General features: G+C 62.4%; 1 protein-coding gene across 6 annotated transcripts in view; it reads left to right on the top strand.

Moving 5' to 3' along the window:
• Positions 1-26,079, top strand: part of NFIC (nuclear factor I C) — a 39,171-nt gene that overhangs the window by 11,960 nt on the left and 1,132 nt on the right. For 3 of the 6 annotated variants that reach the window (XM_083880031.1, XM_083880030.1, XM_083880032.1), the window contains exons 2-10: positions 7,593-8,124; positions 17,958-18,029; positions 18,546-18,620; positions 18,727-18,850; positions 19,355-19,479; positions 21,111-21,239; positions 21,353-21,537; positions 22,934-23,093; positions 24,704-24,789. In XM_083880031.1, coding sequence (XP_083736157.1) covers positions 7,593-8,124; positions 17,958-18,029; positions 18,546-18,620; positions 18,727-18,850; positions 19,355-19,479; positions 21,111-21,239; positions 21,353-21,537; positions 22,934-23,093; positions 24,704-24,789 — 1,488 coding nt within the window. The remainder of the gene's footprint in view (positions 1-7,592; positions 8,125-17,957; positions 18,030-18,545; positions 18,621-18,726; positions 18,851-19,354; positions 19,480-21,110; positions 21,240-21,352; positions 21,538-22,933; positions 23,094-24,703; positions 24,790-26,079) is intronic. The other 3 variants (XM_083880033.1, XM_083880034.1, XM_083880035.1) reach the window with 2 other exon arrangements.

Raw genomic sequence — 26,079 nt, 5'->3', positions numbered from 1 at the left:
GCCTGTCTAGGGGTTTTTCCTGTTCTGTCATAGAGCTGTGACAGGGATATTGGCTCCCAAAGCGCCCGACCCCACTGGGGGACCTTGGACTCCCCTAGAAGATGGCTCGGGGCCAGCCTGGGCAAGTGGCCCAGGGCGGGTGGCTGTTGGAGCCCACGTCACGAGGCAGGTTGGCACGGCCGTCTTCGCGGTATGGAAGTGTCACTTAGCGGTTACAGTGGCACCTGGGAGGCAAGGGCAGTCCCACCCCGGGCCTCAGTTTACATCCAGGTGGGGAACAGCACTTGGCACGGGAGGACGGCACTCCCCCTGCCCCAGCACAGGCTGCTGACTCATCATGTGGGGGACAAGGGGACTGGCCACAGCCACCAGCCTCCATGCCGGGCACCGCCAGAGCCCAGCGTCCCGAACAGAGTCCCTTTGTGCAGGTCAGCCCCCACCCACTTCTGTCGCTTGGGAGGCATCCAAAATCCTCCTGAAATAGGACCCAGCCGTGCTCAGCCTTTGAATCTCCCCAGGAAGGCTCTGCTGAGCTGCCGAAAGCAGATGAACATCCCCCTTCCACCCCGTTGAACCAGTCCCATCCTTCAGTGCTCGGGGTTCAAGACCTGGCTAGGCTCAGAGGTGACCCTTTGGGGACACACCCAGCCCCTTTGATCTTCAGGCACAACCCCATGCCTCAGTTTCTCCATCTCTCTGTGGAGAGTCCTAGCAGGTTGTCCTGAGCACCCAGGGAGCCTGTGAGATGCTGGAGGAGAGGCTGAGCCTTTGGCACATCCATGGCACAGCAAAGGCTGTGGGGCTGTGGTGGTGGCCCATGAACTCTTCACCTCTAGGGCCCCAGGGTGGCTGATCCTCCTGCAAGGTCGCTGATTCTACAGCAAAAGGCCGGGGCTATTTTTAACCACTGACTTGCTCCAGGGATTGGATTTGCAGCAGAGTGAGCCTCACAAACCCATCACAGTACTGCCCATCATAGAGTACAGAGATACCTCCAAGCACCAATCGCCCCCAGCAGGCACCCCCAGGAGAAAGCTGAGGACACCTCTGTGCACCCCTACACTTTTAATGGTGCATGATGGGGGAGAATTAATCTCCCTCAGAAAGGCCAGGACAAAGCAGGCAGGGCTAAAAATATGTTGAGAGGGAAATAAAACCTCCTGCGTCAGGGGCTAAAGCCAGACTCAGAGCCCTGGGCCTGGCCTAGGGGGGCTGGAGGGACCCTTTCTGGTGGTGCCCCCTCTCCAGAGTGGACACGGTGCTGCCAGCCCCAACACGTCTGCCTCAGTTTCCCTCTGTGCTCCTAGGAACAAGCTCCATCCCTTGGTGACATCTTGGCAGCTCCCAGGCTGAGACACTGGGAGACACTGGGATCTGTGATGGGCAAAGTGCTGGGTCTCGTACAGTGCAGCCCCCGCTATAAGCCAGGAGCAGGGATGGTGGGGACGGGCCACCCCCAGGACCCCACGCTGATGCAGGGAAGAGGAGCTAGCAGAGCCAGGACCCGTTGGCAAAGCTTTTTTTTTTTTTTTTTTTTCCCCAGTTCCATGAAATATTTCCCTTCCTTGGAGCCCCGGGGGGGGGAGGGGTTCGGCTGGGAAGCCACGTGGCTCTGCTGCTGCTGGCCACGGGATGCTTCCCAGGACGGGGGGACATCTCCTTGGCCATGGGCAGGGTCCCCCTTGTGCTGCTTCCAGACCTCTCCAAGACCTCAGAAGTCACCGTCACATCCTGCCTCTTCTGTGGGCTGGCCTAGCCTGGCAGGTGACATGCCTCAGTTTCCTTATTTTTAGAAAGGCAGCGCCTCACCCTGGGGGCAGGAGGGGTCACCCTAGGAAAGTGACTGAGCCGTCGGCTCCCAAACCCCAAAGGGGACACATAGAGACGGCATCTGGGGAAAGTGAGGCACCTGGGAAGTCCAGGTGTGTCTCCAGGAAGGCAGCAAGTGGCTTTGGGCTCTCACACCATCAAGTCTCCCTCAGCAGAACCCTCTTGGCTCCTTCACCACCCAGTGCTAGCCGTGTTGCTTCTGGATACATCCCTGGGGCATCCATACCCCTCCTTGCATGCTGGGCACGCTGCTCACTGATTTGGAGTGCATTTAGGAAACCCGGGGACCGGCAATGCCAGTTGTTGCTGGGGTGGGGAGGCACACAGACAGACCAGAGGCTGTGCTGGGCACGGTGTCGGGGCACGTACCGTGCCACCGGAGAAGCCCCCTCCGGCTCCATCCCACCTGGGCCACCCCCAGCTGCCGTCTGCGGGGCGGGCTGTGCTGGCTGGCGGGGGCCCAGGCAGCACTGGCACCGGAGCCTGGGGCTGCCAAGAGAGCTGCTTTTCTTCCTGCTGTTTTCCAAAGCAACTGGCAGGTTCTCTGCCGCCGCGGCCTCCTGTGACCCGCGGCCTCGGCGCGCTCCCCGCGCCCCCGCTCGCAGCCGCAGCACCTGCGAGGGCGAGCGCCGGCACCGCTCCCGCCCCGGCACGTAGGCGCGGGCAGGTGGGCACCGGCCCGACACCCAGGGGGGGCAGGGACCTGCCTGCTCTGGGGTGGTTCAGAGCACCAGGCGGGGCGTTTTTGGGCAGCGCCAGGTGTGGGGACCCCAGGGCGGCTCAGTGAGGGGTGCGTGGTCACCGTGGTTCCGGGTGCATGGTGAGCACCAGAGGATGTATGAGCCTGCTCACCCCCTCCTGAGCTGATCCTGAGTGGGACTGAGCATTGCGGCAGCAAATGAGGGGTAAGAGCCCCTCTCTGCCCACCCTTCCACCAGAACCCGTAGTGGGAGCAGCCCAGCCCACCCACAGCCCTCAGTCTTGTGTAAATATTATCCAGGGGATGCTCTTGGCCCTGGGGGAAAAAAAGAAGCCACAGGGTCTGGAGAGAGAAGCTGCGAGGAGGCTGCACGGTGTCCTGCCTTCACCTCCACCTGTGCCAGTGGTGCCAGCCAGACACCCTGGGCACCGAGGCTCTGTGCCCCGACGTGGGCTGCTGGGGGGTTTTGCAATTGAGGGGCTGGGTCAGCCAGGAGCTGGGGGGGAAGGCGGCTGTGACAGAGTGTTCTGCCCCACGGGAAGCTATGTCGTGGGGCTGGGTGTGCACAGGGAAGGCCTGCACAGCACGTACCTGCCCTGGGAGCCTCAGCTGCCCCCATGCCGCCTCCTGCCTCCAACCCAGCACAGCATTGCCGCTCTCCGCGTCCGGGGAAACCGCGTTCCGATGCGGAGCAGGCCGGGACGCCCGGCTGCGCCACACCGGCGAGCAGCAAAAATTATGAATAAGCTCTTGTTAATAAATACTTTATGATGAATCCAAATAGATTTCCTCCTCTAGAGCAATTATTGTAAAATGGGCTCTAATAGGGTGCAGGGCGGCCCCGGGAAGGGCTGGGTGCCTTTCAGGGCCTAAGTGCCTCCTTCCATCCCCTCTAATGAGCACTTCCCAATCATTTGCATCTGTCTCGGCAACAGGTCTCATTACCAGGTTAACTCATTATCCAGAGGCGCTTCGGAGAACAGTTATAAGCGGCTACCAGAGGGCCCGTGGTCTATGCTAAGGGCATTTGCAGGCTCTGGTGAGGGGAAAGTAAGTCCCCACTCTGCCCTTTTAAGGTAGCGGGATTTTCAGGATTACTGGAACCTCTGTAGTCACATTAGCCCTGCCACCACGCTTCCCATGAGGGCACGGAGCCCAGCGCCTGACTTGCCAGCCCCTGCCCGGGCTCGCAGGGCCTCGGGGAGCAGGACCTGGCAGCAGCGGCGGCCGTGGGAGCCAGCAGCGGTTCGGAGGTGTGCGGCTCCTGGAGAGGTGGCTGAGCATCCTTTCATAGAGTAAACTTTGTGGGGTCCCTGCAGGGCTGTGATGCAGTAAGGTTGTCCCGCATCGTGCCCTGCCCGCGGTGGGGATGGCATCCCGCTCCTCCCCGCAGCCGAGGCCGTGCTGGTGGGGAGCAAAATCAACTGCCAAGGTGTCTGACCCCTCCCGTCCCTCTCCTCCTCCTCTGCCCCTCACCCCCAGCGCCTCCCCCGTGAAAACTGCTCCGGAATTTCCTGAGGAAATGTTTTTTGTTGTTTTTTTTTTTTTTTTCATTGGGAAATTCAAGCTGTTTCACTGAGCCCGACCTGTTTGGACAAGGTGCTGGAGCGGAGAATGCTCGGAGGGTGGCCAGCCCATGTCGCGGTGCCCGTGCCAGGTGCTGTGCCCCTGCGTGGCACAGAGCATCCCCCGTGTCCCCAGGGTGGAGGGTTCCCGGTGTGCAGAGCCTCAGCGCTGCCGAGCCCGTGGCAGAAGCATGGGATGAGGCAGCGCCTCAGCTGTGCCCCTTCCCAGTCCCTGGCACTGCCAAGCCCTGGACTGCGGAGTTAATCTTCCATGGCATACCTAGCTCCACACAGAGCATCCCTCCTTCCTCTCTCCACTCCACCGCAAGACAGAGCCGAGCTTGACCCGTGCCTCAGTTTCCCCTCACAACACCTGGCATGGAAAGCCAGCGCTCCAGCAGCCCCTGGAAAGGGGGTGCAGGGGGGCCCGGAGCGGGGCCGGCAGCACCCGACGCAGGCGTGCTCCTGCCTGGGTTTCAGGGCTTTACAAGCCTGGATTGGATGAGGCCCAAGCGCAGGCTCCGCTGCCAGATTCCCATCCGGAAATGCCCCGGGAGCAGCCTCGTCTGGGGTATTGCAGCACGTCTCTGCTTCCCAGCCCCGCAAAGGAAAAACAGCAGGAGAAACACTTAACCAGTCCTTTGCCGGCACTGGGGCTGCTGGATGGGGGGAACCCGCTGTTAATCAGGTACTGGGACGGACAGACAGTGTATCCCTGCCTTTGCCTTCCCAAGTGGATCCAGCGTGAAGCCGGCTGTTGCCAGCCGGGATGGTGTGACTGGCTGAAAGACTCACTGGCTGCATGGCTGGGGACAGTCCCCACGTCCCTTAGCGTGTCCCCTCAGCCCCCACCAGCAGCTGTTCCCGTGTGGTTGTCCTGGTGCCCCCCAGCCGCCTTCGCCTGCCCTGCTAAAGCGGCTTAACCGCGGCATCGCGGCGCGGGTTAAGCCGGGCGGGAGGGAAAGTTGGCGAGGGGCTGATTGGCTTTGGGTGCAGCTCCCAGCCTGCCGTAATCCCGGGGAAGTGGCAGGGGGCGGGGGACTGCGATGGCTTCGGGGGCACCGAGGGCCGCAGAGGCTTCTGCACGCAGCGGGTTTTTAGAGGGTCTCAGTTGTGGGTCCAAGCGAGAACTGTAAATTCTCCTCCACCGTGGGAGGAGAGGGCACAGAAACTAGGGTTTGCTGCTGCCATGCCGAGGCAGAGCACCGAGCACTCCCCGGCCCCCACAGTGAGCACAAGCAGCACCCTAGGGTGCTGCCTTATCCAACCCGGATAACCTGGTTCCTGCCACGCTTCTCTGCAGTGGTGCCTGGGGTGGCACGTCCCAAGCGGGAGAGCAGGGATGAGGACAATGGCATGGTGTCCCCCCCGGCCCTGCGGCCAGCCCTGCCGCCGGCTGCCTGGGGAGGGTGGCGGGGCCAGGGGATGGCAGCAATTTGTCGGGCTCGTCTGAATAACCGGCCACCAAGGAAGATCAGCCGCCCACCGCCCCGGCCAAGTATTGTTTTTGGAACTCACTGCTGCTTTTTTCGGCTCCTGTCTTACTTTTCTTTGACCTTCTTCCCTGATTTAAGACACATGCCCAGCCCTTGCCCAGCTGCACTGAATTAGCGGCTGCTGCTGGGGAGGGAAGCGGGAACTGGACCCTATGGCCGCCCTGGGAGCAGCTGGTGGGAACAGGTTCCCCAAGGCAGAGACGGGTGCTCCAGGCAAGGAGGGGTTCCTCTGGCAGGATGAGGACCCTGGGCAGGGATGGGTCGCCACGGTTAGGATGGGTTTGCCAGCAGATTTGAGTCCCTATGGGTACAATGGGCTTCCCGGTGAAGGGACAGTCCCTTGTCCCTTGTTGGGCATGGGAGGGACACATGTGGGACCACAGCTCTGGGTCCAGAAAGGGGCTAGTGATCCCCAGAAGTGGCAGAATCTGTCCTATGAAGAAGGATCTGTGCTTGCAGGGACTTTTGGGGGGATTAGTGGGGCTGTGCCAGGAGTTGAGGCTGGGAGTTACTGGTGTCTGTGCTGGGTTCAGGGACAATGGAGTCTGTACTAGGATGTCTGTGCCAGGTCACAGCAGAGTCTGTGTAGAGGTCACTGGTTCAGAGGACACCCAGACCTGTGCCATGGGACCCACACTGGCTGTTGTCAGGGTTTGTGTTGGGGGAGCAGATTTAGGATTATTGGGATCTGTGCTAGACTTGGGCACAAGTGGAGTCTGTATGGGGCCAATTCTTGCCAAGAGCCTGCTTCAGGGGACATTGTTCCCTCCAGGCAGGGTCACTCTGGGACACAGCTGCTTCAGCCAGGGAATGGCATTGCTGCTCTGGGATGAGTGGGGCCAGATCTGGAGTGCTCGCCCTATCCCACAGCCACAGCTCTGTCCTTTCCCAGCTTCTGCCCATGGCCACCTTCTCACTGCAGAGCAGCACTTGCCTTTGGCACCCTCCCCAGGCATGACCTGTGGCATGGCAGTGGCAGTTGTCACCAGCCACCTGTCTCTCAGCCCTGACACTCTGCAGTGGGAATCCAGCTGAGCTCCTTCCTCCTCCTCCTCCTCCTCCCCAAAGTGATGAGGGACCTCAAGGGCCAAATCCTGCCCTTGGGGACCAGTTTGGCGCTACCCTGACTACACGCAGGGATGTTCAACCCTCTGCCTGCTGCTTTCCAAGCTGTGCTGCTCCTCACCAGGAAGGCTCCCAACACTTTTCCATCCCATGGTGGGGTTGTGGGCCCCCCAGTCAGGAAGCACTGATTTTCCAAATTGAAAAAAAAAAATGAGATGCAGGAAGGAGGGGCCAGGGAGAGGGATGCATTTTCCTTGTTTTCTTTTTGGAGCCGGACCCATCCAGCAATGCTCACCAAATGGAAAAAGGCAGTCAGAGCACGCCTTGTATGCCGGGCCAGGCGCCAGCCGCTGAGCTGGCTGCGACTGGGGCAAACTGGGGGAGTTTCCCACTGGTCCAGAGGGAGTGGAGAGGTCCAAGGCACCCACAGCTTTCACAGGAGCACCCAGTGTGCTGCAGGCATGGAGGCCTGATACCAGGGTGTTGTGGTCTGGCAGCGCCTGACGCCGACACAGTAGCTCTGGTGGGCACAGTGTCAGCTGGGATTTCAGGTGGGATTTCTGCACCTGGTGGGAGCAGATCCTGCAAAGGAGAAAAGGTCCAGGTGCTGCTGAGGTGGCCAACCTTGGGCAAGTGCCTGTCCCCCTGCAGCACTGGCTCCAGTATTGCCCAGCCACTCCCCACACGTTCCTGGCCTGGGAAAATGGCAGCCAATGGGATTTTTAGTCTGCTGGAATGGGGATAAACTCGCTGTGTAGTCAGAGGATCCCCATCCCTCGTGGGCATGTGCCTCTGCCGCAGCTTTTTCTTCTGGTTGCACTGGGACACAGCCCAGTGGGAATGAGGCTGGCAGGTCCCCAGGGCTCCACAGCCACACAAGGAGGGAGCTTGGAGGGACTCGGCCAGGAGTGACCCCCTGTCCCTCTGCTCCCACAGGATGAGTTCCACCCCTTCATTGAGGCGCTGCTCCCTCACGTCAGGGCCTTTGCCTACACCTGGTTCAACCTGCAGGCCCGCAAGCGCAAGTACTTCAAGAAGCATGAGAAGAGGATGACAAAGGATGAGGAGAGGGCAGTGAAGGATGAGCTACTGAGCGAGAAGCCAGAGGTGAAGCAGAAATGGGCCTCGCGCCTCCTGGCCAAGCTGCGCAAGGACATCCGGCCCGAGTGCCGTGAGGACTTTGTGCTCTCCATCACGGGCAAGAAGCCTTCATGCTGCGTCCTCTCCAACCCCGATCAGAAAGGCAAGATGCGCCGCATTGACTGCCTGCGGCAGGCGGACAAGGTGTGGCGCCTAGACCTGGTCATGGTCATCCTCTTCAAAGGGATCCCGCTGGAGAGCACCGATGGCGAGCGCCTGGTCAAGTCAGGCCAGTGCACCAACCCCATCCTCTGTGTCCAGCCCCACCACATCAGCGTCTCGGTCAAGGAGCTCGACCTCTACCTGGCATACTTCGTCCGTGAGAGAGGTGGGTGCTCATCTGCCTGCAGGGCATAGCCTGGCTGTGCCCTGCCATAGCCAACTCTGGGGGGTTTGTTTTAGCTTTCCCTTCCCATCTGTCCCATCCTCATCTCCAGCTGGGGACACTGTTCCCAAACACCTTTCCCACTGCAGATATTGCAGTGCTTCCCTCTCTCCAAACTGCTTCTTGGGTGGGTGCCCCCACCCCTGGCACCTTTCCCCCAGCCAGGATTGATCCCAGCTGCCCAGGAGCAGGAGGACGCAAAGGTCCCTGAGGATGCTTCTCTATGTCTGGGCATTCCCAGCATGGACTTGTGGGGATTAAACCCAGAGCTAACCCCACATCCTGCATCTGCCCAAGAGGAGTGGGTGGGCAGCCTGGGCATGGAAAGGGCAGCCTGTTCCTGGCACATCCCCAAGGGCTGGATCTGGGAGAGGTCCAGCAGTGCCCATTTGCCATGGGCTACAGAGCAAAGCCCTCAATGCCAGAGCAGGGACAGGGGCAGCAAGGCCGGCTGGGGAGGGCACAGCAATAGCATTGGTGGGGGCAGCTCCTGCTGTGCCCTGAGGGGATGCTGGTCCCAGCCCTTCACCTGCCTGGGGGTCCCATGGACTTGCTGGGAGAACTGGCTGCTTTCATTGCAGCAAGGAGGGTCAAACATGTTCTCAAAGCTGTCAGTCAAAAGGGGGAAACTGAGTCATGATGTGCAGTGCAGGCAGCAGGTCTCAGTTTGGGTCCCTGAGCCATTGTCCTCACCACCAGCTCATGTCACCTCCCCACATGCTGGAAAGGGGAAGCTCATAAGTTGGTATTTTGCCTGGGCAGGTTTGTTGTTCCTGCCTGGTGATATGCTGGCACAGACACCCTGTCAGCAGCTGGGGTCCCCCACAGACCCTGCCACTCCCCCAGCATCCCTAGGTGTGTGAGGAACCAGGGGAGATGCTGTGTGATCCTGGGTGAGGGCTGGGCTGTTGCACAGGGCTACTTCAGACAGGAGGGTATGTGACTCGCAGCTGTAGGGGCGATCAAGGGGCCTATGGCCATCTCTGGCCAAGCCAGGCTACCAAGGTGTGCGGGGGTAGCAAGATATTGGTCCCCTCCTGGCAGCACCTCCTGCCCATGCCCACAGCATCGGGTGATGTCCCCTGGCCCTGTGAGCCCCCCCTCATCAACACCACAGCAGGGGAAACATGGGACTGGTGGCTCTTTGCCTAGTACTGGCCAGAGCCCAGGGACAGACAGTGACACCACAGAGGCCACCGTGGTGTCGGCAGTGCCAGCAATACAGGTGCCAGTATTGTGAATCATGGTGGACACATGCTCTGCTCAGCCATCCGTGGGACATGCTGGGTGTCACTGGGGAAACTGAGGCAGGGCAGGCATGTGACCTCCTCTGTTACCCAGAGGAGGGATTTGGCAGGACTACCAGGCCCTCGTGGCTTTGGCGAAAAGTGGGGCACAGCCTCCAGCGTGGAATTGCCAGGGCCAGACCCTGCTCCTGGTGTGGGGCACATACGTAGTGGCACATGCATGTGCAGCCAGGACCTGCCTGCCCAGCCCTGTCTCCCGGTGTGTGGGCACGTGTGCAGTCAGCACCGCCCACCCGTGCCTGTGCATGTGACTCACCTGCTCCGGGGTAGCAAAGACCCAACGGGGACTGGCACTGCCGATTCCCAGGGGGCACTGGGAAGGGTGGGTGCTCTGCTGGGAATAGGGGGGGGCCAAGGCGTAGGCTGGGGGCTGCGGGTGTCCTGTGCACCTGGGGAGGGAATGGAGTGTCTTGTACTGCGCTGAGACATGGCCGTGCTGGGCTGAACTGGGGTGCTGTGTGCTGTGTTGGGGGCACAGTGTACTGACTGGGGGCACCCTGTGCTGGCTCCGCTGGAGGTGTAGTGTCTCACTTAGCTGGAGTACCCTGGACTGGGCTGAATTGGGAGCACCCTGATGGTGGACTGGGAGCCTTACAGTGACCAAGCCGAAGGCAGGGACCAGGACCCCCACTACATCTGCAATGGGGTCCCCACGTGCCATCTGGTGTGCCTCTCTGGGGTGCTGTGCCAACAGGTTCCCTGGCCATGCCATGTCCAGCTGCTGTCCCCAGGAGGTGGCTGCCCCTCTGCCACCCCCCCACGCCCCCCCCCCCCCCACACACACAGGCGACCTTGACCCCAGTGTCTGGGTCCCCAGCAGCCACAGTCACCTGACTGTCTAATTGGGAACACAGCGGCTGTAAATACTCTCTGATAAGGCCTGGCAGCCTCTCACTTTCACTGTTAAGGTCGCTCTGGCCCTGGTTAAGGGGGACCAGAATGGGCCAGGAGCAATAGTGTGGGACCACTGAGGTGCTGTGGGGTGCTGCAAGGTGCTGGGTGGTGGCTGCTCTGCATGGCCCAGTCCTAGCCCACAGTGGGCATGTTCTGTCAAGCTGTGGCTGATGGGAGGGGTCTCTGGCCTGGCCTCCCACCTTGGTGGGGAAACTGAGGCAGAGAAGAAGCCACCACATCAATGGGACCCTGCATGGCATGGCCAGGCTGGTGACAGCACTCGAGGGGTCCTGGAGATCACTGTACCACAGCCTTGTGGGCTCAGTGAGCTTCTCCCTGCCCGACGTGCTGCCCTCCTGTCTGATTCTGCCTTCTCCCTCCTTCCTGCTCCCTCCTGCCTGCCCGCTCCTGCCCTCTCCTGCCTCCTCTCACCTGCCTGCCCGCTCCTCGGAGCTGCCCGCAGCATCTCCAGCCTCCAAGACAGGGGGCTGGGAGGGTCTCTCCCGCGCAGGGCCCCCCGGCCGCGTAGTCCGGGCTCCCCGCAGCCCCTGCGGCCCACCGTTATCAGCCCGAGCACGTGCGCCCGCGCTCCCCCGCCCCCGCCGCCCGGTTTTGCCGGTGTCAGCACAATTTCCCAGCCGCTGCTCTGGCAACGCTGGGGAGGCGGGGGATGGAGGAGCCCCCGCCCTGCGCTCCCCACCTGCGGTCTGGGACAGCCTCGGCAGGGGCTGAGCGCACGGACAGCACCCCCAGGCCCATGCCAAAGGCGCGATCTGCCCCTCGGCTCTTCCCCCTATCCTCGGCTTTCCGTGTCCCCGGATGGGCAAACTGACACACGACCTATGCCGGGCTGGGGGAAGGTTCCGTGCCCGTCCTGCTGGCCCTGGGGGTGGCTGGGGGTGCAGGGATTGCCGGGCGCCTGGGTCCTCCCCAGAGCAGCACCGGCCCTGCTCCCATCCGGCACCAAGCCCTGCGACCGCCACCCCCGGTACCTTTGGGGTAGGATGGGATCAGGATGGGTGCAGCATAGGATCAGGGGATGTGAGGAGGGCTGGATGCAGGATGGGTGCAGGATAGAAGCAGGGCTGGATGCAGGATGGGTGCAGGATGGGTGCGGGGCTGGGTGAGGGCTGGGCTGTGCACACCGCAGTGGGGGAGGGGACAGTGCTGCAGCCCAGAGCTGGGTGTGCGGCGGGGGGGGGGGGGGGCGGGGGGGGCTGGGGGGAGCTCGGAGGTCGCTGGTGAAAGTCAAAAGCATTGCAGTAAAATGGTAATCAATCTCCCCAGCCAATGGTGCCAGGACCTTCGGAGAATAACGGAGAGATTCCTCCCAGCAGCTCCCGTCGGCAGCAGCCAGTCGGGCGGAAGCGGGGGGCAGGAGAGTGCTCCCCTCCCTGCATCTTCCCGCCAGTGCTCCCCACCTCCATGGGCTCCCTTGCTGCGCCCTCACAATAGTGCCTCCATCCCTGCATCCCCATTTATGCATCCACCGTACTTGTATCCCCATGCTGGTAGCTCCAATCCTTGGACGCCACTCCCATGGCACCCAGGCTCCCATAGCCGGAGAGAGGCAGAACAGGGTCAGTGCTGGCCCCTCGCACCCTCTGAGGTTCTCTGCCCCGCCAGCCTGGGGCAGGGAGTCGAGGCTCTGCCCTGCAGTGAGCTTTTCCCGGCAGTGCCCCTCGGCTGAGCCCCCAGGCCGAGCGGGGTGGGAGCAGATGGATGCCCAGGGCAAGCAGGCAGTGGACCCCAGCGTGGCATCGAGCTCCTGGCAGCCCCAGCCCTAACGACGCCAGTGGACAGCACGTGGGGGGAGGCAGGGCCCCCCGCGCTGTGGCAGCATCTGCGTCTCCCACCGCCTGGCAGCCGCTTATCTCCCCCCGCCAGCCTCACCGCTGGGTGCGGTGCGAGGCAGATGGCACCAATCTGCCGGGGAGCCCGTGCCAGGGCTCTCCTCCCAGGCACGCTGCGGCCATGCCAGGCCGGCCGTGCCAAGCGTCTGCTCAGCCCCTCCAGATGGAGGGGCAGGCGTTTCCCCGGGCACCGCCGCTCCGCCAGCCCCCGCGCAAATATTTATCGCTAGGGTCCTAAGAAGATTGATGGGGTTCACAATATTTGGGATCTGCCATTCGCAGAGCTGGGCACCGGCGGGCAGGCAGGCTGGCTGGAGAACCCCCCAGCACACAGATGAACACGGGCAAACCCCCTCCCCCTGTTCCTGGTATCTCTACCAAGAAGGTCGGAGTTGAGGGGAACGAGATAGGCAGAGCCCAGCAAGTCCAGGAGGAGGACTTCCCGCCCAGGAAAGGATAGAAGGGTACGAGACAGCAGAGAATCCGCAGGGGCTAGGTTTCTGCCCTGAAGGCTGCGTGCTGAAGAAGCGGGATGAAAAGTGGCTCCCCGGGGTGCCACCCCCCCGCCACCCCTGTCTTCTGCAGCGTCACTGCCCGCGGTCCCGCCGTTCCTGAGCCCGGCTCCGCTGGCACTGCCGGGGCGGTTTCCATGTGCTCGAGCTCTCCGGATCGATGTGCCGGCGACCTTGGGGAGGTCAGGGCTTCCCCGGCTCTCCCGCAGTGCGCCGAGCCGGCGGCGTGCCGGAGTCGGACGGCTTCCCCGCAGTGCCCGCTGCCAGCCCCGGCCTCGCGTCACCACTGAAGCGAGTTGCGCCGTGCTCAGCTCGGCGGCCGCGGTAGCGCGAGCGGTGCCTGCCGGGGACCTGGCACAGGGTGCCACATCCTGTGCCGCCGGAGGGGACAAGGAGCCAGAGCGGTTCCGCGCACCGTTAGGCACCCGATGAATAAAAGATGAGCGAGCTCCTCTCACGAGCACCTGCTGTCCCCCGCCCTCGCCACCCGCCGTCCCCCCGCGCTGGCAAGCGCCGTGCCCTCCTCGGGGCCGCAGTTGCCATCCTGGCCGGGCGCCCGGTTTCGTGCTGTGCTGGCAAGGGACAGCTGGGGTGGCAGATGCCCACGGTGCTCCCTCCTACCCGTGGCCGCGGGAGGGGGGGAACAGACGCCCGCAAGCCCCTGGTGTGCCCCTACACCCCCGATTAGGGTTGGCACTGCCAGTTGGGGCATGGGGACAAGTCCCCTGTCACACTGGCCCCCGCACTGGGGTCTTGGCCAGTCCTGGGCAGGGCTTGAACCTGCCACCTCAGCCCTGCGTGGTGGTGATGCAGGGGCTGGTTTTGGGGGAGCATGGGAGGGGCCATGGTAGGGGCCCATCAGACTCGGGGACGAGGCTGGCTGTTCTGTGGGGCTCTGGCACGGGGCTGAGATTGGTGGGGCAGCAACATAGTGGCAGAATATTTCCCTATCCCTTTTCCTTTCCCTTTCTCTCCACTTTAATGTCTTTCTTCCTTTCCCCCTCCCTCCCCCCTGCCTTTCTTTCTCTCCCTTCCCCATCCGTCTCTCTCCCACCTCCTCCCTGCAGCTGCACCCCCAGGTGCCCCCAGCCCAGGGCTCAGGGACAGGATGCCAGCACCCCGCAGTGGAGAGTCCCAGGGAAGGGGGGGTTCAGCCTTCCCTTTGTCTGTCCCACTCTTCCCATCCCTTTCCCTGCTGCCATCTGTCCTCGCTTGCCTCCGCGGGCGCCGGCAGCCCTGGATGGAGCCCAGGCCTGGCAGGGCTGAGCGAGGGGGCGGCCGCGCCGCCTGCCTGGGGGGGTTCCCCTCGGCCGCTGCCATCTCCCCGTTACGGCCGGGGTCGGCCGAGGACAAACCCGCTCGCTCCCAGCGCCGCTCGCTCGCAGCCGCCGGCCAACGTGCTCGCGCCTCCCAGGCTCCCGCCCGGGCCAGCTGGCCTCCGCCGGCGTACGTGGCAGCGGGGCGCGTCCGTTCCCCCGCCACCGCCCCGCCACCTCGGGGGATGCCTCCGGCCAGGACCTCCTCGGGGCTTCGCTCGGCAGGGGGAGGAGAAGCTGCCGCCCCCGTAGCGTTCGTGGCTAAGGCCCAGCAAAGTTGGCTCACCCCGCAGGCCCCGCAGCACTCTGGGCATGGCGGGGGGCGCCGGGGGCCGGGACGTTGGAAGGAGCGCGGAGGGGGGGTCCCGCACCCCGGCGCGCCGGCCGGCCCGGCTCAGCCGGGATTTACCCGGTACACGCGGCGGTTCAGGGTATTATATAAAGGAGGTTACACAAGCAGGACTGTTCCGGGTTTATGTAAGGGCCACCCCAGCCTGGCGGCAGAGGAATGGATAGTGGGACGGGCAGTGTCGCTCGGACCTGGGGGTCACTGTGAGACTGGGATGAGGAGTTTTGGGGGTCTGACAGGGTAGGGCCCCCAAATCACACCCTCCTACAGCCGCGCTTGCCCCAGCTCTTGCAGTGGGATCTACCCCATGGCACATTGTCTCCCTCCGGTGTCCAGGAGTTTTCCATCTGACCAGGCTGTTCACTCTGTCCACAGTGACTGACTACTGGTCCACGCTGTCGCCATGGCCAGCCAGAGGAGTGCAGTGACACCTGAGGAGGTGCTGGGGCTGTATGGCCACGAAACATGAGGAATGGGGGCAGTTCCCCCCAGCCAGCCCCAAAGGGAACTGAGGCACGGGGCAGAAGCCTGCAGGCAGCAGTGCTCAACCCTTGCCCATGCCCTACCCTCGGCTGGCAGAGCTGGGGAAGAAGGAGGAAGGCTGCTGCCCTCGATGGGGGGCTGGGACTGCTCACACCGGCGCCAGCAGTTCCCCCAGCCCCCGGCATCCTCCAGCCTCTGCGCCTGCGCCCGCGCCGTTGCCGGTAACACCGTGCCCTGTTACCGTCAACACTCGGGCACCGAGCCAGGGCTCTCCCGCAGCTGCGCCAGCCCCGGGGGGCACCCATCCTGCAGTGACACCCCCCCGGGCCGGCCCTGCTGCCCGAGGATCGTTCCCATGCGCTGAGACCGCGGGCGGGTGTCGCCGTGGGGCCCGGGGGCACCGTGCCAGCCAGCGGGGCCGGGGTGCGGGATCCATAATTCAATGGGTGGCACGGGGCCAGGCTGCCAGCGCGGCCCAGAGCCCAGGCAGCCCGCGCCTCCCCCCTCCCCCCCGGGCACACACTTGGCTATTTTTAAAAGAGATTGGATCGACCTGTTTGGGCACTGAGCGCTCTCCTCCGCCTCCTGGAGACGACCCTGGCACTGAACCCCCTCCCCCCTGAGCTCCCCCAGTGTGGCTCCCCCTCTGAGGGGGTGTGGAGGGCGCAGGATCAACGTCAACGAAGCAGCAGGGGCATGGCAGAGCTTTACAGGCTTCTTTTTCCCCTCTGGTGCAGTCGAGCCACTTGTTGGGTCCTGGATTTGGAGTCTCCTTAAAACACCCATTGTGGGGAGCAAGGCCAGTGAGCCCAGGGCTCCTTTCGCCATTTTAGCACGCCAGCCAGTGCAGGCGGCTGTCACATGGCGGTGAGAGCAGCACTTGGCCGCCCCACGCCGAGGAGGCAGCCAGAAATCTGCTGACGAGCTCGCCCGCCCAGCCACGAGGAGCACCTGGGGTACCGAGCCCACGGCCCCGGCCTCACACCCACTGCCTCCATCAGCCCGGACACAAGGGTGCTGGGAGAGGCTGGCCCTGCTGCCAAACCTCTGAGCTCCGAAAAGTCCCCGGTGCTCCTTGGGCTGCTGTGGGAGCAGAGTGCTCAGTTTGAGGGCAGGTCCCCAAAGAGTCTCTCGGGAATAGGGGTCGGTGAGGTGGCATTGGCGGTGCTGGGTCAGGGTGGTGCCGTGGGATGGTGTGGAGGTCCAGGGACATGGGGCCCACCCAGGGGGCACCCAGAGTTAGTGATGGCCCTCCTGGGTGCCCTGGGTGAACAGGGACCAGGCTGGGGTGGTTTGGCATGGGCAAAGGTCCATGTGGGGCACCTCAAGACAAGCAGTGGTGCAAGTCCCTGGGCTGAGCCAAGGGCTGTGTGGGTACCTCAGAGGTACCAGGCAAGGGCATGGCCTGAGGGGGCTATCCAGAGGCCAAGCACCCCAGGACTGGGCAAGTGGGTGCCATCTGGGAGGCAAGTGGGCTCCCAGGAAGCCCTGAGGCCACAGTGAGGGATTGTGGGGAGCCGGGCCAGCCTCAAGCTGTGACCGCCAGCCTCCGTCCCGCACCTTGGCTGTGCTCCACCACTAACCACTTCCAGAGCTGCCGCCAGATTTGTTGTTTTTAGAGGCGAGGAGGGGCCATGTCCGGCCACACGGTGCCCGTGGATGCAGGGGGGTCCCCACTGCCACTCCCCCTGTCCAAGCTGGTTTGTGGTCCTCGGACTCCCACCACCTACACCCCAATATTTGGGCGTGCAGACGCTTCAAAATGGGGGAAAAGGATTAGAAAAAGAGAAATGGAGAGAAGGGAAGGAAAAAACCCTGTGCCTGTCTCCAGGGGGAGTTTCTGCTCCCTAAAATGGCTGCCTAGAGGGAGCGAGGGGTGTGGGCACAGGGGTGGGGGCTGGCGGTGGTGAGCAGCATCAAGGCAGGATGTCACGGAGCTGCCAGCCTGGTGCCAGGCTGGTATGGGATGGGTGGTGGGGATAGTGGCAGCTGGGCAGGGAGACAAAATGGCTGATTCAGCAATGGCGTTGAGCAGTGCCAGGGGAATGTGGGCACACAGCAGTGTCAGGCGGGGAGGTGGCACAGTGCCACTGCCTCCATGGATAATCTGCCCGGTGGGCAGCACACAGGGGTGTCAGAGTGAGGAGTGGTATGGGGCCCCCATGGATAACTTGCCCAGCCAAGGATAACCAGTCTGGGAGCCACATGTGGGTGCAAGGGACTTGAGAGGAGAAAAAGGAGGAGAAAAACAGCCAGAAAGGGAAAAATCCCAAACCGGGCACATGGGGTGGCAGTGGCAGCTGCGTGGTTTTGATGGTGTTTTTGGATTGTCTCAGTCCTTTCCTGGCATCCGCTAAGGCTGCCAGAGAGAAATACCGAAGGCCAAGGTGTGGGAGGAGGAGGAGGAGGATGGAAAAGCAGGAGGAAGAGCGAGTATAGGGGAGAAATATATGGCAAAAGATGGGCTTTGGGAGCAGCCAGGTGAGGAAGGATGCTCCTGACTGCAGTGTCTGGGCTGTGCCAGGCCATGCCAGGGCAGCTGAGCTCAGCATCTGAGCCAGGATATTTTTATCCAAGAGGGAGCAGAGCCAGAGGAGGCTCCAAGGGTCAGAGCAGGTGCTGCCCCAAGCCCTGCTGCCCTGCAGGAGCTGGGCAGAAGCAGGACAAGGTGCCACAAGGTGCCATGCTGTGGTGACACTACCTGGTGGAGCAGCACTGGGTCATGGATGTGATTGGAGAGGAGAGGACGCGGGAGGCTGGAGCAGGGCTCAGCACTGGATGTTCCACTCCTGCAGGGAGCAGTGCCCAGATCCTGCATGTGAGGCTGTCCCTGCTCCTGTCGCTGGCATGGAGGGCAAGGGGGGCTGGTTGGTGACTGTTCCTCAGTGGCTGAGGGTGTGCCAGCTCGGTGGTGAGCCTACTGTGTAGTAAGAGCTGCTGGGCAGCCTATGCCTCAGTTTTCCCCAGTACAGCCACGAGGGCTCAGTCAGCTGGTGGGCAGCCCTGGCATGGAGGCTGACACTGGCATGGGGGGCTCATGCTGGTGGGTTTTCCTCTTGCAGATGCAGAGCAGAGCAGCAGCCCTCGGACAGGCATTGGCTCAGACCAGGAGGACAGCAAACCCATCACGCTGGGTGAGTGCAGCGGGCAAGGCTTGGGCAAGAGGACGAGGACATCCCAGCCTGTCCCCAGGGTCCCTGCCAATGGGGAGGTCCCTGCAGGGTACAGAGGCCCATGACACATAGTCAAGCTGCCTGCGCTACAGCTCTGGTGTCCCGCAGCCCCAGCCATCCACTGCCTGGCCTCTGCTATGAGCTGGGCATAGCCTGAGCCTTGTCCTACATCCAGCAGAGTCCCACTGAGAGCACAGCCCTTGGAGACAGCAGCTGCCATGGAGGTCCCACTGTGGGGGTGCAGCCTCCAGCCCTGCTAGGACTCTCAACCACAGGGAAACTGAGACATTGAGCAGGTCCAGGGCATCTTTGGCACAGGGGACCAGCTGGGGTGGTCTCTTGCTGGAGCAGGGAGTGGAGGCTGAGGAAGGGGACAGATGGGAATTTGGGGTGCCCTCAAGCATTGCTACAAGGCAATGCAGGATGGGAGGGGTGATCCTGTTGCCCCCTAAGCATGCCCTCCTCTCTCCCACACAGACTCAACAGACTTCCAGGAAAGCTTCGTCACCTCAGGGGTGTTCAGTGTCACCGAGCTCATCCAGGTGTCCCGAAGTGAGTGTGACTGTGATTCCACAGCCCAACCCTCGGCTACCTGGGCACAGCAGTGTCCCAACAGCCCCTCCCCACCGGCCCCCCTGACCCCCCTCTCTTCCTGCAGCACCGGTGGTGACAGGCACAGGGCCAAACTTCTCCCTGGGGGAGCTGCAGGGCCACTTGGCCTATGACCTGAACCCCTCCAGCACCGGCATGAGGAGGACACTGCCCAGCACGTCCTCCAGCGGGTAGGTGCCACCAGAGCTGTGCCAGAGCGGTGCCGGTGCCAGCCCGAGCATGGCCATGGGGAAGGCGAGGGGCAGCCAGATCCTGCCACAGGCTGGCACTGACCCATGGCAAGCTGGAAGAGCTGGGGTGTTCAGCCTGGAGAAGAGGAGGCTCCAGGGAGACCTCAGAGCCCCTTCCAGTGCTTAAAGAGGCTCCAGGAGAGCTGGAGAGGAAGTGTGGACAAGGGATGGAGGGATAGGACAAGGGAATGGGTTCCCAATGCTAGAGGGCAGGGTTAAATGGGTCGACTTCCCTGTTAGGGTGGGGAGGCCCTGGCACAGGGTGCCCAGAGCAACTGTGGCTGCCCCATCCCTGGAATTGTCCAAGACTAGATTGGACAGGGCTTGGAGTGACCTGGGATAGTGGAAGGTGCCTGCCCATGGCAGAGGGTGGAATGAGATGAGTTTTATGGTCCTTTCCAACCCAAACCATTCCATGATTCTGTGACCCTTCCCTGTCCCCAGGAGCAAACGGCACAAGTCGGGGTCCATGGAAGATGACATCGACACCAGCCCTGGGGGCGAGTACTACACCTCCTCCAACTCCCCCACCAGCAGCAGCCGCAACTGGACAGAAGACATGGAAGGGGGTAGGTGTCACCTCCTTACCAGCGCCCTTCGGTGCCCCAGGGCCCCCATCCTGCTCCCAGCCTTCGGCAAACCACTGGCAGAACCCCCTGTAGCCATCTGGGCACTGTCCATGCCCTGGTGTCCCTATGGGCCTTCAGGTCACAGGACACACTGGCTGTGGGGGCTGCAGTGCCACCCTCAAGTCCCCCAGAACACCCCTGCTGCTTTTCCACTGTGGGGTTGCTGTCAAACCTTCCTGATTTAGGCACAGGGTCTCCATAGGTTCCCAAGAGTGTCTGTGGCCCCCTACTTTGGGCAGGGCTCTGTGGGGGCTGCAGTGTTGCTACAGGGACCCCCATTTCAACACAGGCTCTCTCTGTAGGGTCAACCCAGCCTCTACCCCATGCTTGGTCCTGCAGCCCCACACCAGAGTCTCCCAGCCCCAAGTCGACTCCCCCAGCCCCACATCACTGTGGACAGCTTTCTGGCTTGGTGGTTTTTTTTCCCTTTCCTGTCTAGACAAGCCCCAATTAGCTGTTCATTAAGAAAGGGGGGGCTGGGCTAATTAAAGCGATGCTGCAGGGCTGGCAGAGCAGCTCCCCCCCACACTCCGAGGTGCAGGCAAAGAGGCTGGTCCTCTTCCTCCTCCCTTGGCTCTTCTCTTGCCTCCCCCAGCAGCGGGGTGGGCTCCACACCAGTTCCCTGGCCCTGCCAAAGCCTGATGGTGCCCGCCTGGAGGGCCAGAGGCACCGATCCTGTTGGAAGGAGGTTTGGAGGGTGCAGGTGTGTGCGAGGGACTGTGCCCCATCCTGCCCCATGGGGCTGGTGCATGGGGGGTCCTGGGGAAGGTGCAGCCCCCTACCCAAAGTGGTGCATGGAGGCAGGAGGGAGTTATGCCACTGGCTGACCTGGGCAGGGGTGAGGGTGGCTGGTGGGGGGGCTCAGCCTAGGCAGCAGGGGGGCTTGGCAATCCTGTAAGGGATGTTCTGGGAAATCCTCCTAATGCTCGGCTGAGAAAAGGCTCAACCCATTACCAGGCATGGGCCAAATGGCCAGAGCTAAAGCCACAGCAGTGGGGGATTAATGTGGCTGCCAACCCCTCCATGCCCCAGGGTGGCCTCGGGGACCGGGACAGCTGCTGCTTCCAGGGGTCTCTGGGGAGGTCACCCCCATGCTGGCACCTCTCTGCCTCCCCAGGAGCTCCTGTAGCCCCCAGCCCCATGTGCCAGAGAAGGTGTGTGCCATGTAGGGGCTGCAGGGTCACAGTGGCACTCATAAGGGCACCCATTTCTGCCATCAGGATGGGACACACACACACAGAGCTGTGTGCACCCGCATGCACTCACCTGCAGGAGTGCACACCTGTGCACAGGTGTGCACATACACACACGAAGGTACACAGAGCTGTGCTAGTACAACACATACGCACATGCACACACATTCATGCACGCAGATGTGCCCCCAGAGGTGCCCACACAGGTGCCCACCCTCCTGCTGGCACACACACACAGTCACACCACCACCCTCCCCACGCCCACGCTGACCCCAAGGCACCCCCGGAATGAGCTCCCCCAACACTGCACTGAATGGCAGCAGCCATGGGATTTGGAGTCCCATGGCAGGTCCTGACGTTGCACCCTGCTTTCCCCAGGCATCTCCCCCACCGTGAAGAAGACAGAGATGGACAAGTCCCCCTTCAACAGCCCATCACCCCAGGACTCCTCACCCCGGCTGAGCAGCTTCACACAGCACCACCGTCCTGTCATCGCTGTGCACAGTGGTGAGTGTCCTGCCGGGGAAACGAGGCACAGAGCAAGTGCTGAGCGATCGGGGGGCTAGGGCAGCCACTAGCTAGTGACACAGCTGTGTGTCCCCTTTTGCTGTCGCCCGCAGGTATCGCCCGAAGCCCTCACCCATCGTCTGCGCTGCATTTCCCCACCACCTCCATCCTTCCCCAGACGGCCTCCACCTACTTCCCGCACACGGCCATCCGGTACCCACCTCATCTCAACCCGCAGGACCCGCTCAAAGATCTCGTCTCGCTGGCCTGCGACCCGTCCAACCAGCAGCCCGGACCGGTAAGGACGCAGCCCTGTCCCCTCAACTATCGCTCACTTTGCTGTGGGCACCGGGGGCTGCTGCCAGCCGGGCTGCCCGAGGAGAGTTCCCTGGACCGGCACCGCCGCTCTCACCTCTGCTGCCGCACGGAGGGGTCGGGGTCTTCTGGTGGAACTGGTGGGATGTTCTCTGGGGCTGAGCTCCAGCCGTGCCGTGTGTTGGTTCGGGAGTGCTGCTGCGCCTGCTACTCCATGTTGGCACCTTGTGTCTGTGGCGATGGAGGTGCAGTGCCCCAGTTTAACATGGGGCACTGTGGGTGTTGGGGTGCTGGGGCTGAGCTGTCAGCTGGAGTTGGGGTGTTGGAGGGTAGCGAGGTGTCTGTCAGGGATGTGTGACCATCTTGTGGAGTCACCGTCCACCAGCATGTCCAGGAGAGTGATGGGCTTGACATGTCCCATCCACCTGTAAAGCCCACAGGTTACCCGTCAACTCCTCACTGTACCTGTGTCCTCAGTGTCCCCACAGGGGTGGCAGAGCCACACTGTGCTGCTGTGGGCCTTCCCTTGCCACAGCGCCCTGCACCCTCATGCACCCAGTGCACCCCAAAGACATAGGACCTCACACACCCCACACACCCAGTGCCCCACACCCCATGCTCCCATCACCAAACAAGCTCTGTAATCAGCACCATGCACACACAGCACCCAGTGCATGCAGCACCCAAACCATCACCCCAAACACCCAGTCCCCCCAACACACAGCGTGCCCCACACCACCAGCACCCCACACACCCCATGAAGGGCACCCTTCATACCCGAAGCAGGAGCCTGGGGGTGTTTCTGCTTCCATACCATCCTGTACCCCACTTTTTCTTCCCAGATGCAGAGCTTCTGGGGAGCCCCTCTGACCTCTGCCCACCACTTGCCTGTTTCCCCTCACCTGCAGGGCCGGATGCCAGGGTGAGGGGCATGGCCACTGTTCCCCTATGCAGTGGCTCAGTGCTGGGCTGATGGACACCAGATCAGGAGCAGCCCACAGCTGGGTTGGGCATGGAGCACTGGTGCAGGAGCCTTTGGAGGCTCTGGGTGCCCTTACCCTTCCAGGGACTGCGTCAGAGACCCCTCTGTCACTGTAGAGAGGAGTCCCAGCACCTTGGCTCCAGTATGTGCCACTGTGGGTCATGACTCCTGTGGGACATGGCCTCCACCATGCCCCAAATCCCTCCTGTCCCGCCGTCATTTCCTACCTGCCAACGCCGACCGTTCAGGGCTGCTCTGAGACCCAACAAACTCATGTCTGTAGTGAGGGACATCCCGTGCCTGTGCCGGGGGTGTCCCTGGGGCTCCCCGGCCGTGCTGGTGTGCGTGTGCGTCCTAATGGCTTGTGCTGTTTGTTTTTTGTCTGTGTTGTCCCCAGTTAAATGGAAGTGGTCAAGTGAAAGTGCCCAGCCACTACCTGCCCACGCAGATGCTGGCACCGCCACCTCCCCCCGGCATGCCCCGCTTGGCCGTCTCTCCTGACACCAAATCCACCACGACAACTTCCGAGGGAGGGACGACCTCGCCGACATCACCCAGTAAGCACCCGCGGCGCCCACCCTGCTTCCCGGCCCGGCTGGCCCCCTCCTCCTGCAGCCCCCCAGGGTGTCCCCCTGTCCCAGTGCTGGGGGGATGTTGGCGGAGGTGGCCTCCTCGGCAGCCAGGGAGAGGGTGGCAGCTGGCACGCCATGAGTTTGCTGGGTCTCAGGCAGGTCGGAGTGGACAGGGTTTGGGCACGTGGCTGCTGTGGCCGCTGAGCCAGGGGGCTGCGTGCTGGTCCCAGGGACCAGCTTGAACCCCTTGTCCCTCTGAGCATGAGAGGAGCCATGGCAAGGCTCCCCAAACCAGTGTGACCAGACCCTTGGTGTGGGCATTGCTGTGGGGGAGGCTGTGGCATCTCTGTGTCTGTTTATCCCACCATGGTGGTGGCTGTGCTGCCGGGAACGGGGACCAGCTGGCACACGGGTAGCACTGGGACTAGGGACAGTGTGCCTGGTGCGTTATGTGGGCTGTTATACTCCTGCTGCCATAGGGTCCTTGGCGCCGGGAATTCTGGTCTTGTTGGGGATGTGAAGTGACACCAGAGCAGAGACTGTGTGCAGGTCCCCCAGAGCCCTTGGCAGGTGGCACCTGAGGTCTTTGTTAGGACAGGTCACTGACAAACTCTTTGCCCTCCACTCCACCTCAGGGACCATAAGTGCCTTGTCCAGGAAGGTTTTGGGTGCTGGGCCCAACAGCCAGAGGGGAGCTGATGTCACCCCAGACTGGCATGGGGGTGCATGCTGCAGTGGTGGGACACTGCGCTGTCACCACACTCTGCGAGGGGGTTGTTCCTGTTCTTGTCGTGCTGTACCCATGGGACGTGGTACCCCAAGTGGCTGCTGTGTCACCACACAGTCAGGTCCTGCCTGATCAAGCCCTTACCCTGTCTCTGGGTAATGGGCCATGACTGTCAGCAGCTGGTCAGCAGGTGTGGAGATCCCATGGTATGGAGAAGCCAAATCCTGGACAATCTGGAGGGGACAGCATGAGATAGCATGGGGTGGCCTGGCTGAAATGGGGTCACAGCCTTGGAGAGGGACAGAGGAATGCAAGTTCCTGCAGGCTCAGGGAAGGATGTGTTAGGAGGATACTGGCTGTCCCCAAGTTGTGCAGCTGGCTCCAAATCCCCCATTCCCCTTGACAGCACTTTGCTTCCAGCAGGGCTGAACCCATAAGCTGAACAGGGCTGGAGGTCCCACTGCTGGATACCCAGCTAAGGGATGGAGGTGGCAGCAGGGTGGCGTGGCCAAGTGGAACTGGTGGCTGCCATTGTTCTCCCTGTGGCAGCTCAGCTCCGGAAGCTGCAGTGTGGGCACAGCCAGGAGCACCATCTGCGCCTGCACCTCGGGGCACTTCGCCCCCCCAGCCTCGGTCATTGCCCTGAAACCGTGGGTGGTACCGTCTGAGCACAGCACCCCTGGTGCAGCACCCCTGGGCACCATTCGCCTGTCATCAGGTCACAGCCAGGGACGTCGCCTGGTCGCCAGCACCGGGTGCCAGGGAGCTCTATCTCAGCAGTGCCAGGGAGAGGGCCGGGCCTGGCCCCAGTGGGGACAATGGCAGTGCCACCTGCAGCCCCGTTAATGAGCTCTCATTTGTTCCCCAGCCTACTCTGCACCAGGCACGCCCCCTGCGAACCGTTCCTTCGTGGGATTAGGACCAAGGGATCCTGGGAGTATCTATCAGGCACAGGTGAGAGCGGGGATGCTGCTGGGGGGATCCTCCTGCCCTCTCCCTGGGCAGCCTCGCCATGGCATCACCGTGGGCATCACCATGGGCATGGCCAGTACTGGCACCACCATTGTGGCTGTCACTGATGTGACACTGCTGATATGGGCAATCCCCGCCACAGCGCCCCTGCCATGGCATCCTTGCTGAGGGCATTGCCACCATGGCATTACTGCCTTGGCAATGCTGCCATGTTTATTCCTCCTATGGGCATTGCTGCTGTGGCCACTACCATGGGTATCGTCACTGTGGCATCACTGCCATGTGACATTGCCGCTGTGGATTTAACCTCTGTAGCCATTGCTGCCGTGGCCTTGCCACCATGTCTAAAGCCATGAAGAGTGTCACTACAGCAGTGGCATCACTGCTGTGGGCATTGCCACCAGTGGCATGGCCACTGCGGACAATGCTGTTGTGGACATCCCCATCATGGCATCACTGCCATGGGTGTTGCTACTGTGGACAGTGCCACTTTGGGCACCACTGCTGTGTACGTCACTATCGTGGGGTTATTTCCATGTGCAATGCCACCACGGGTATCACCATCATGGCATTGCAGCTCTGACACTGCCACTGCCAACTTTGCTGCTGTGGGCATCACTGCCTTGGCATCCCCACTGTGGCTCAGGGGCACTGCTGCCATGCCATCTTCACTACAGGCATCCAGTGCCAGGGCTTTAGGCACTGCTGGTGGCTCAGGGCCACCACAAGTCCTCTGTCATAGAGGGATGTCACTGCCATGCTCTGGCTGCACCCTGCCTGGCACCACCCTGCCTAGGTGCCCACAACATCCCCAAAGGAGGAGCACCACAGCCATGGGTCCCTCTCTGTGTGGGCACAGGCACCTGCTCTCACTCAGCTGGGCCCATGGCCACTCCACCTGCAGCAGGAGATCATGTGTGCCTTTCCAGGGGCTTTCCATTAGTCCTGGATTCTGGAGCAGACACTGCAGCTAGTGCCGTGGTGCCAGGACAGGGGTGGCAGATCCTGGCCTCACTTGTGACATGAGTGGTTTGGCCTCAGCATTCCCTGCAGGGGCAGCTGCAGTGGCTGCAGCTGGTAGCCTGGCAGGGCTGGCAGGAAAGACAGGTGACAGGACAGAGAGATGGGGGTGTGGACGGTGCCATGTTGCAGCACCCTGGGGTGCTGCCCTGGCTGGGGAGGAGTGCTCAGGGTGCTGTGCCGTGCCAGGATGTGGGCACTTTGGGAACTGTGAGCGGTGACACAGGGTACTCGGGGGTGCTTTGTTGTACC

This window comes from Zosterops lateralis, assembly GCF_965231275.1.
Source record: "Zosterops lateralis genome assembly, chromosome: 29".
Classification (NCBI taxonomy): Eukaryota; Metazoa; Chordata; class Aves; order Passeriformes; family Zosteropidae; genus Zosterops; species Zosterops lateralis.
Note: the sequence above shows the minus strand (reverse complement) of the source record. Positions and strands in the feature narration are given on the sequence as shown.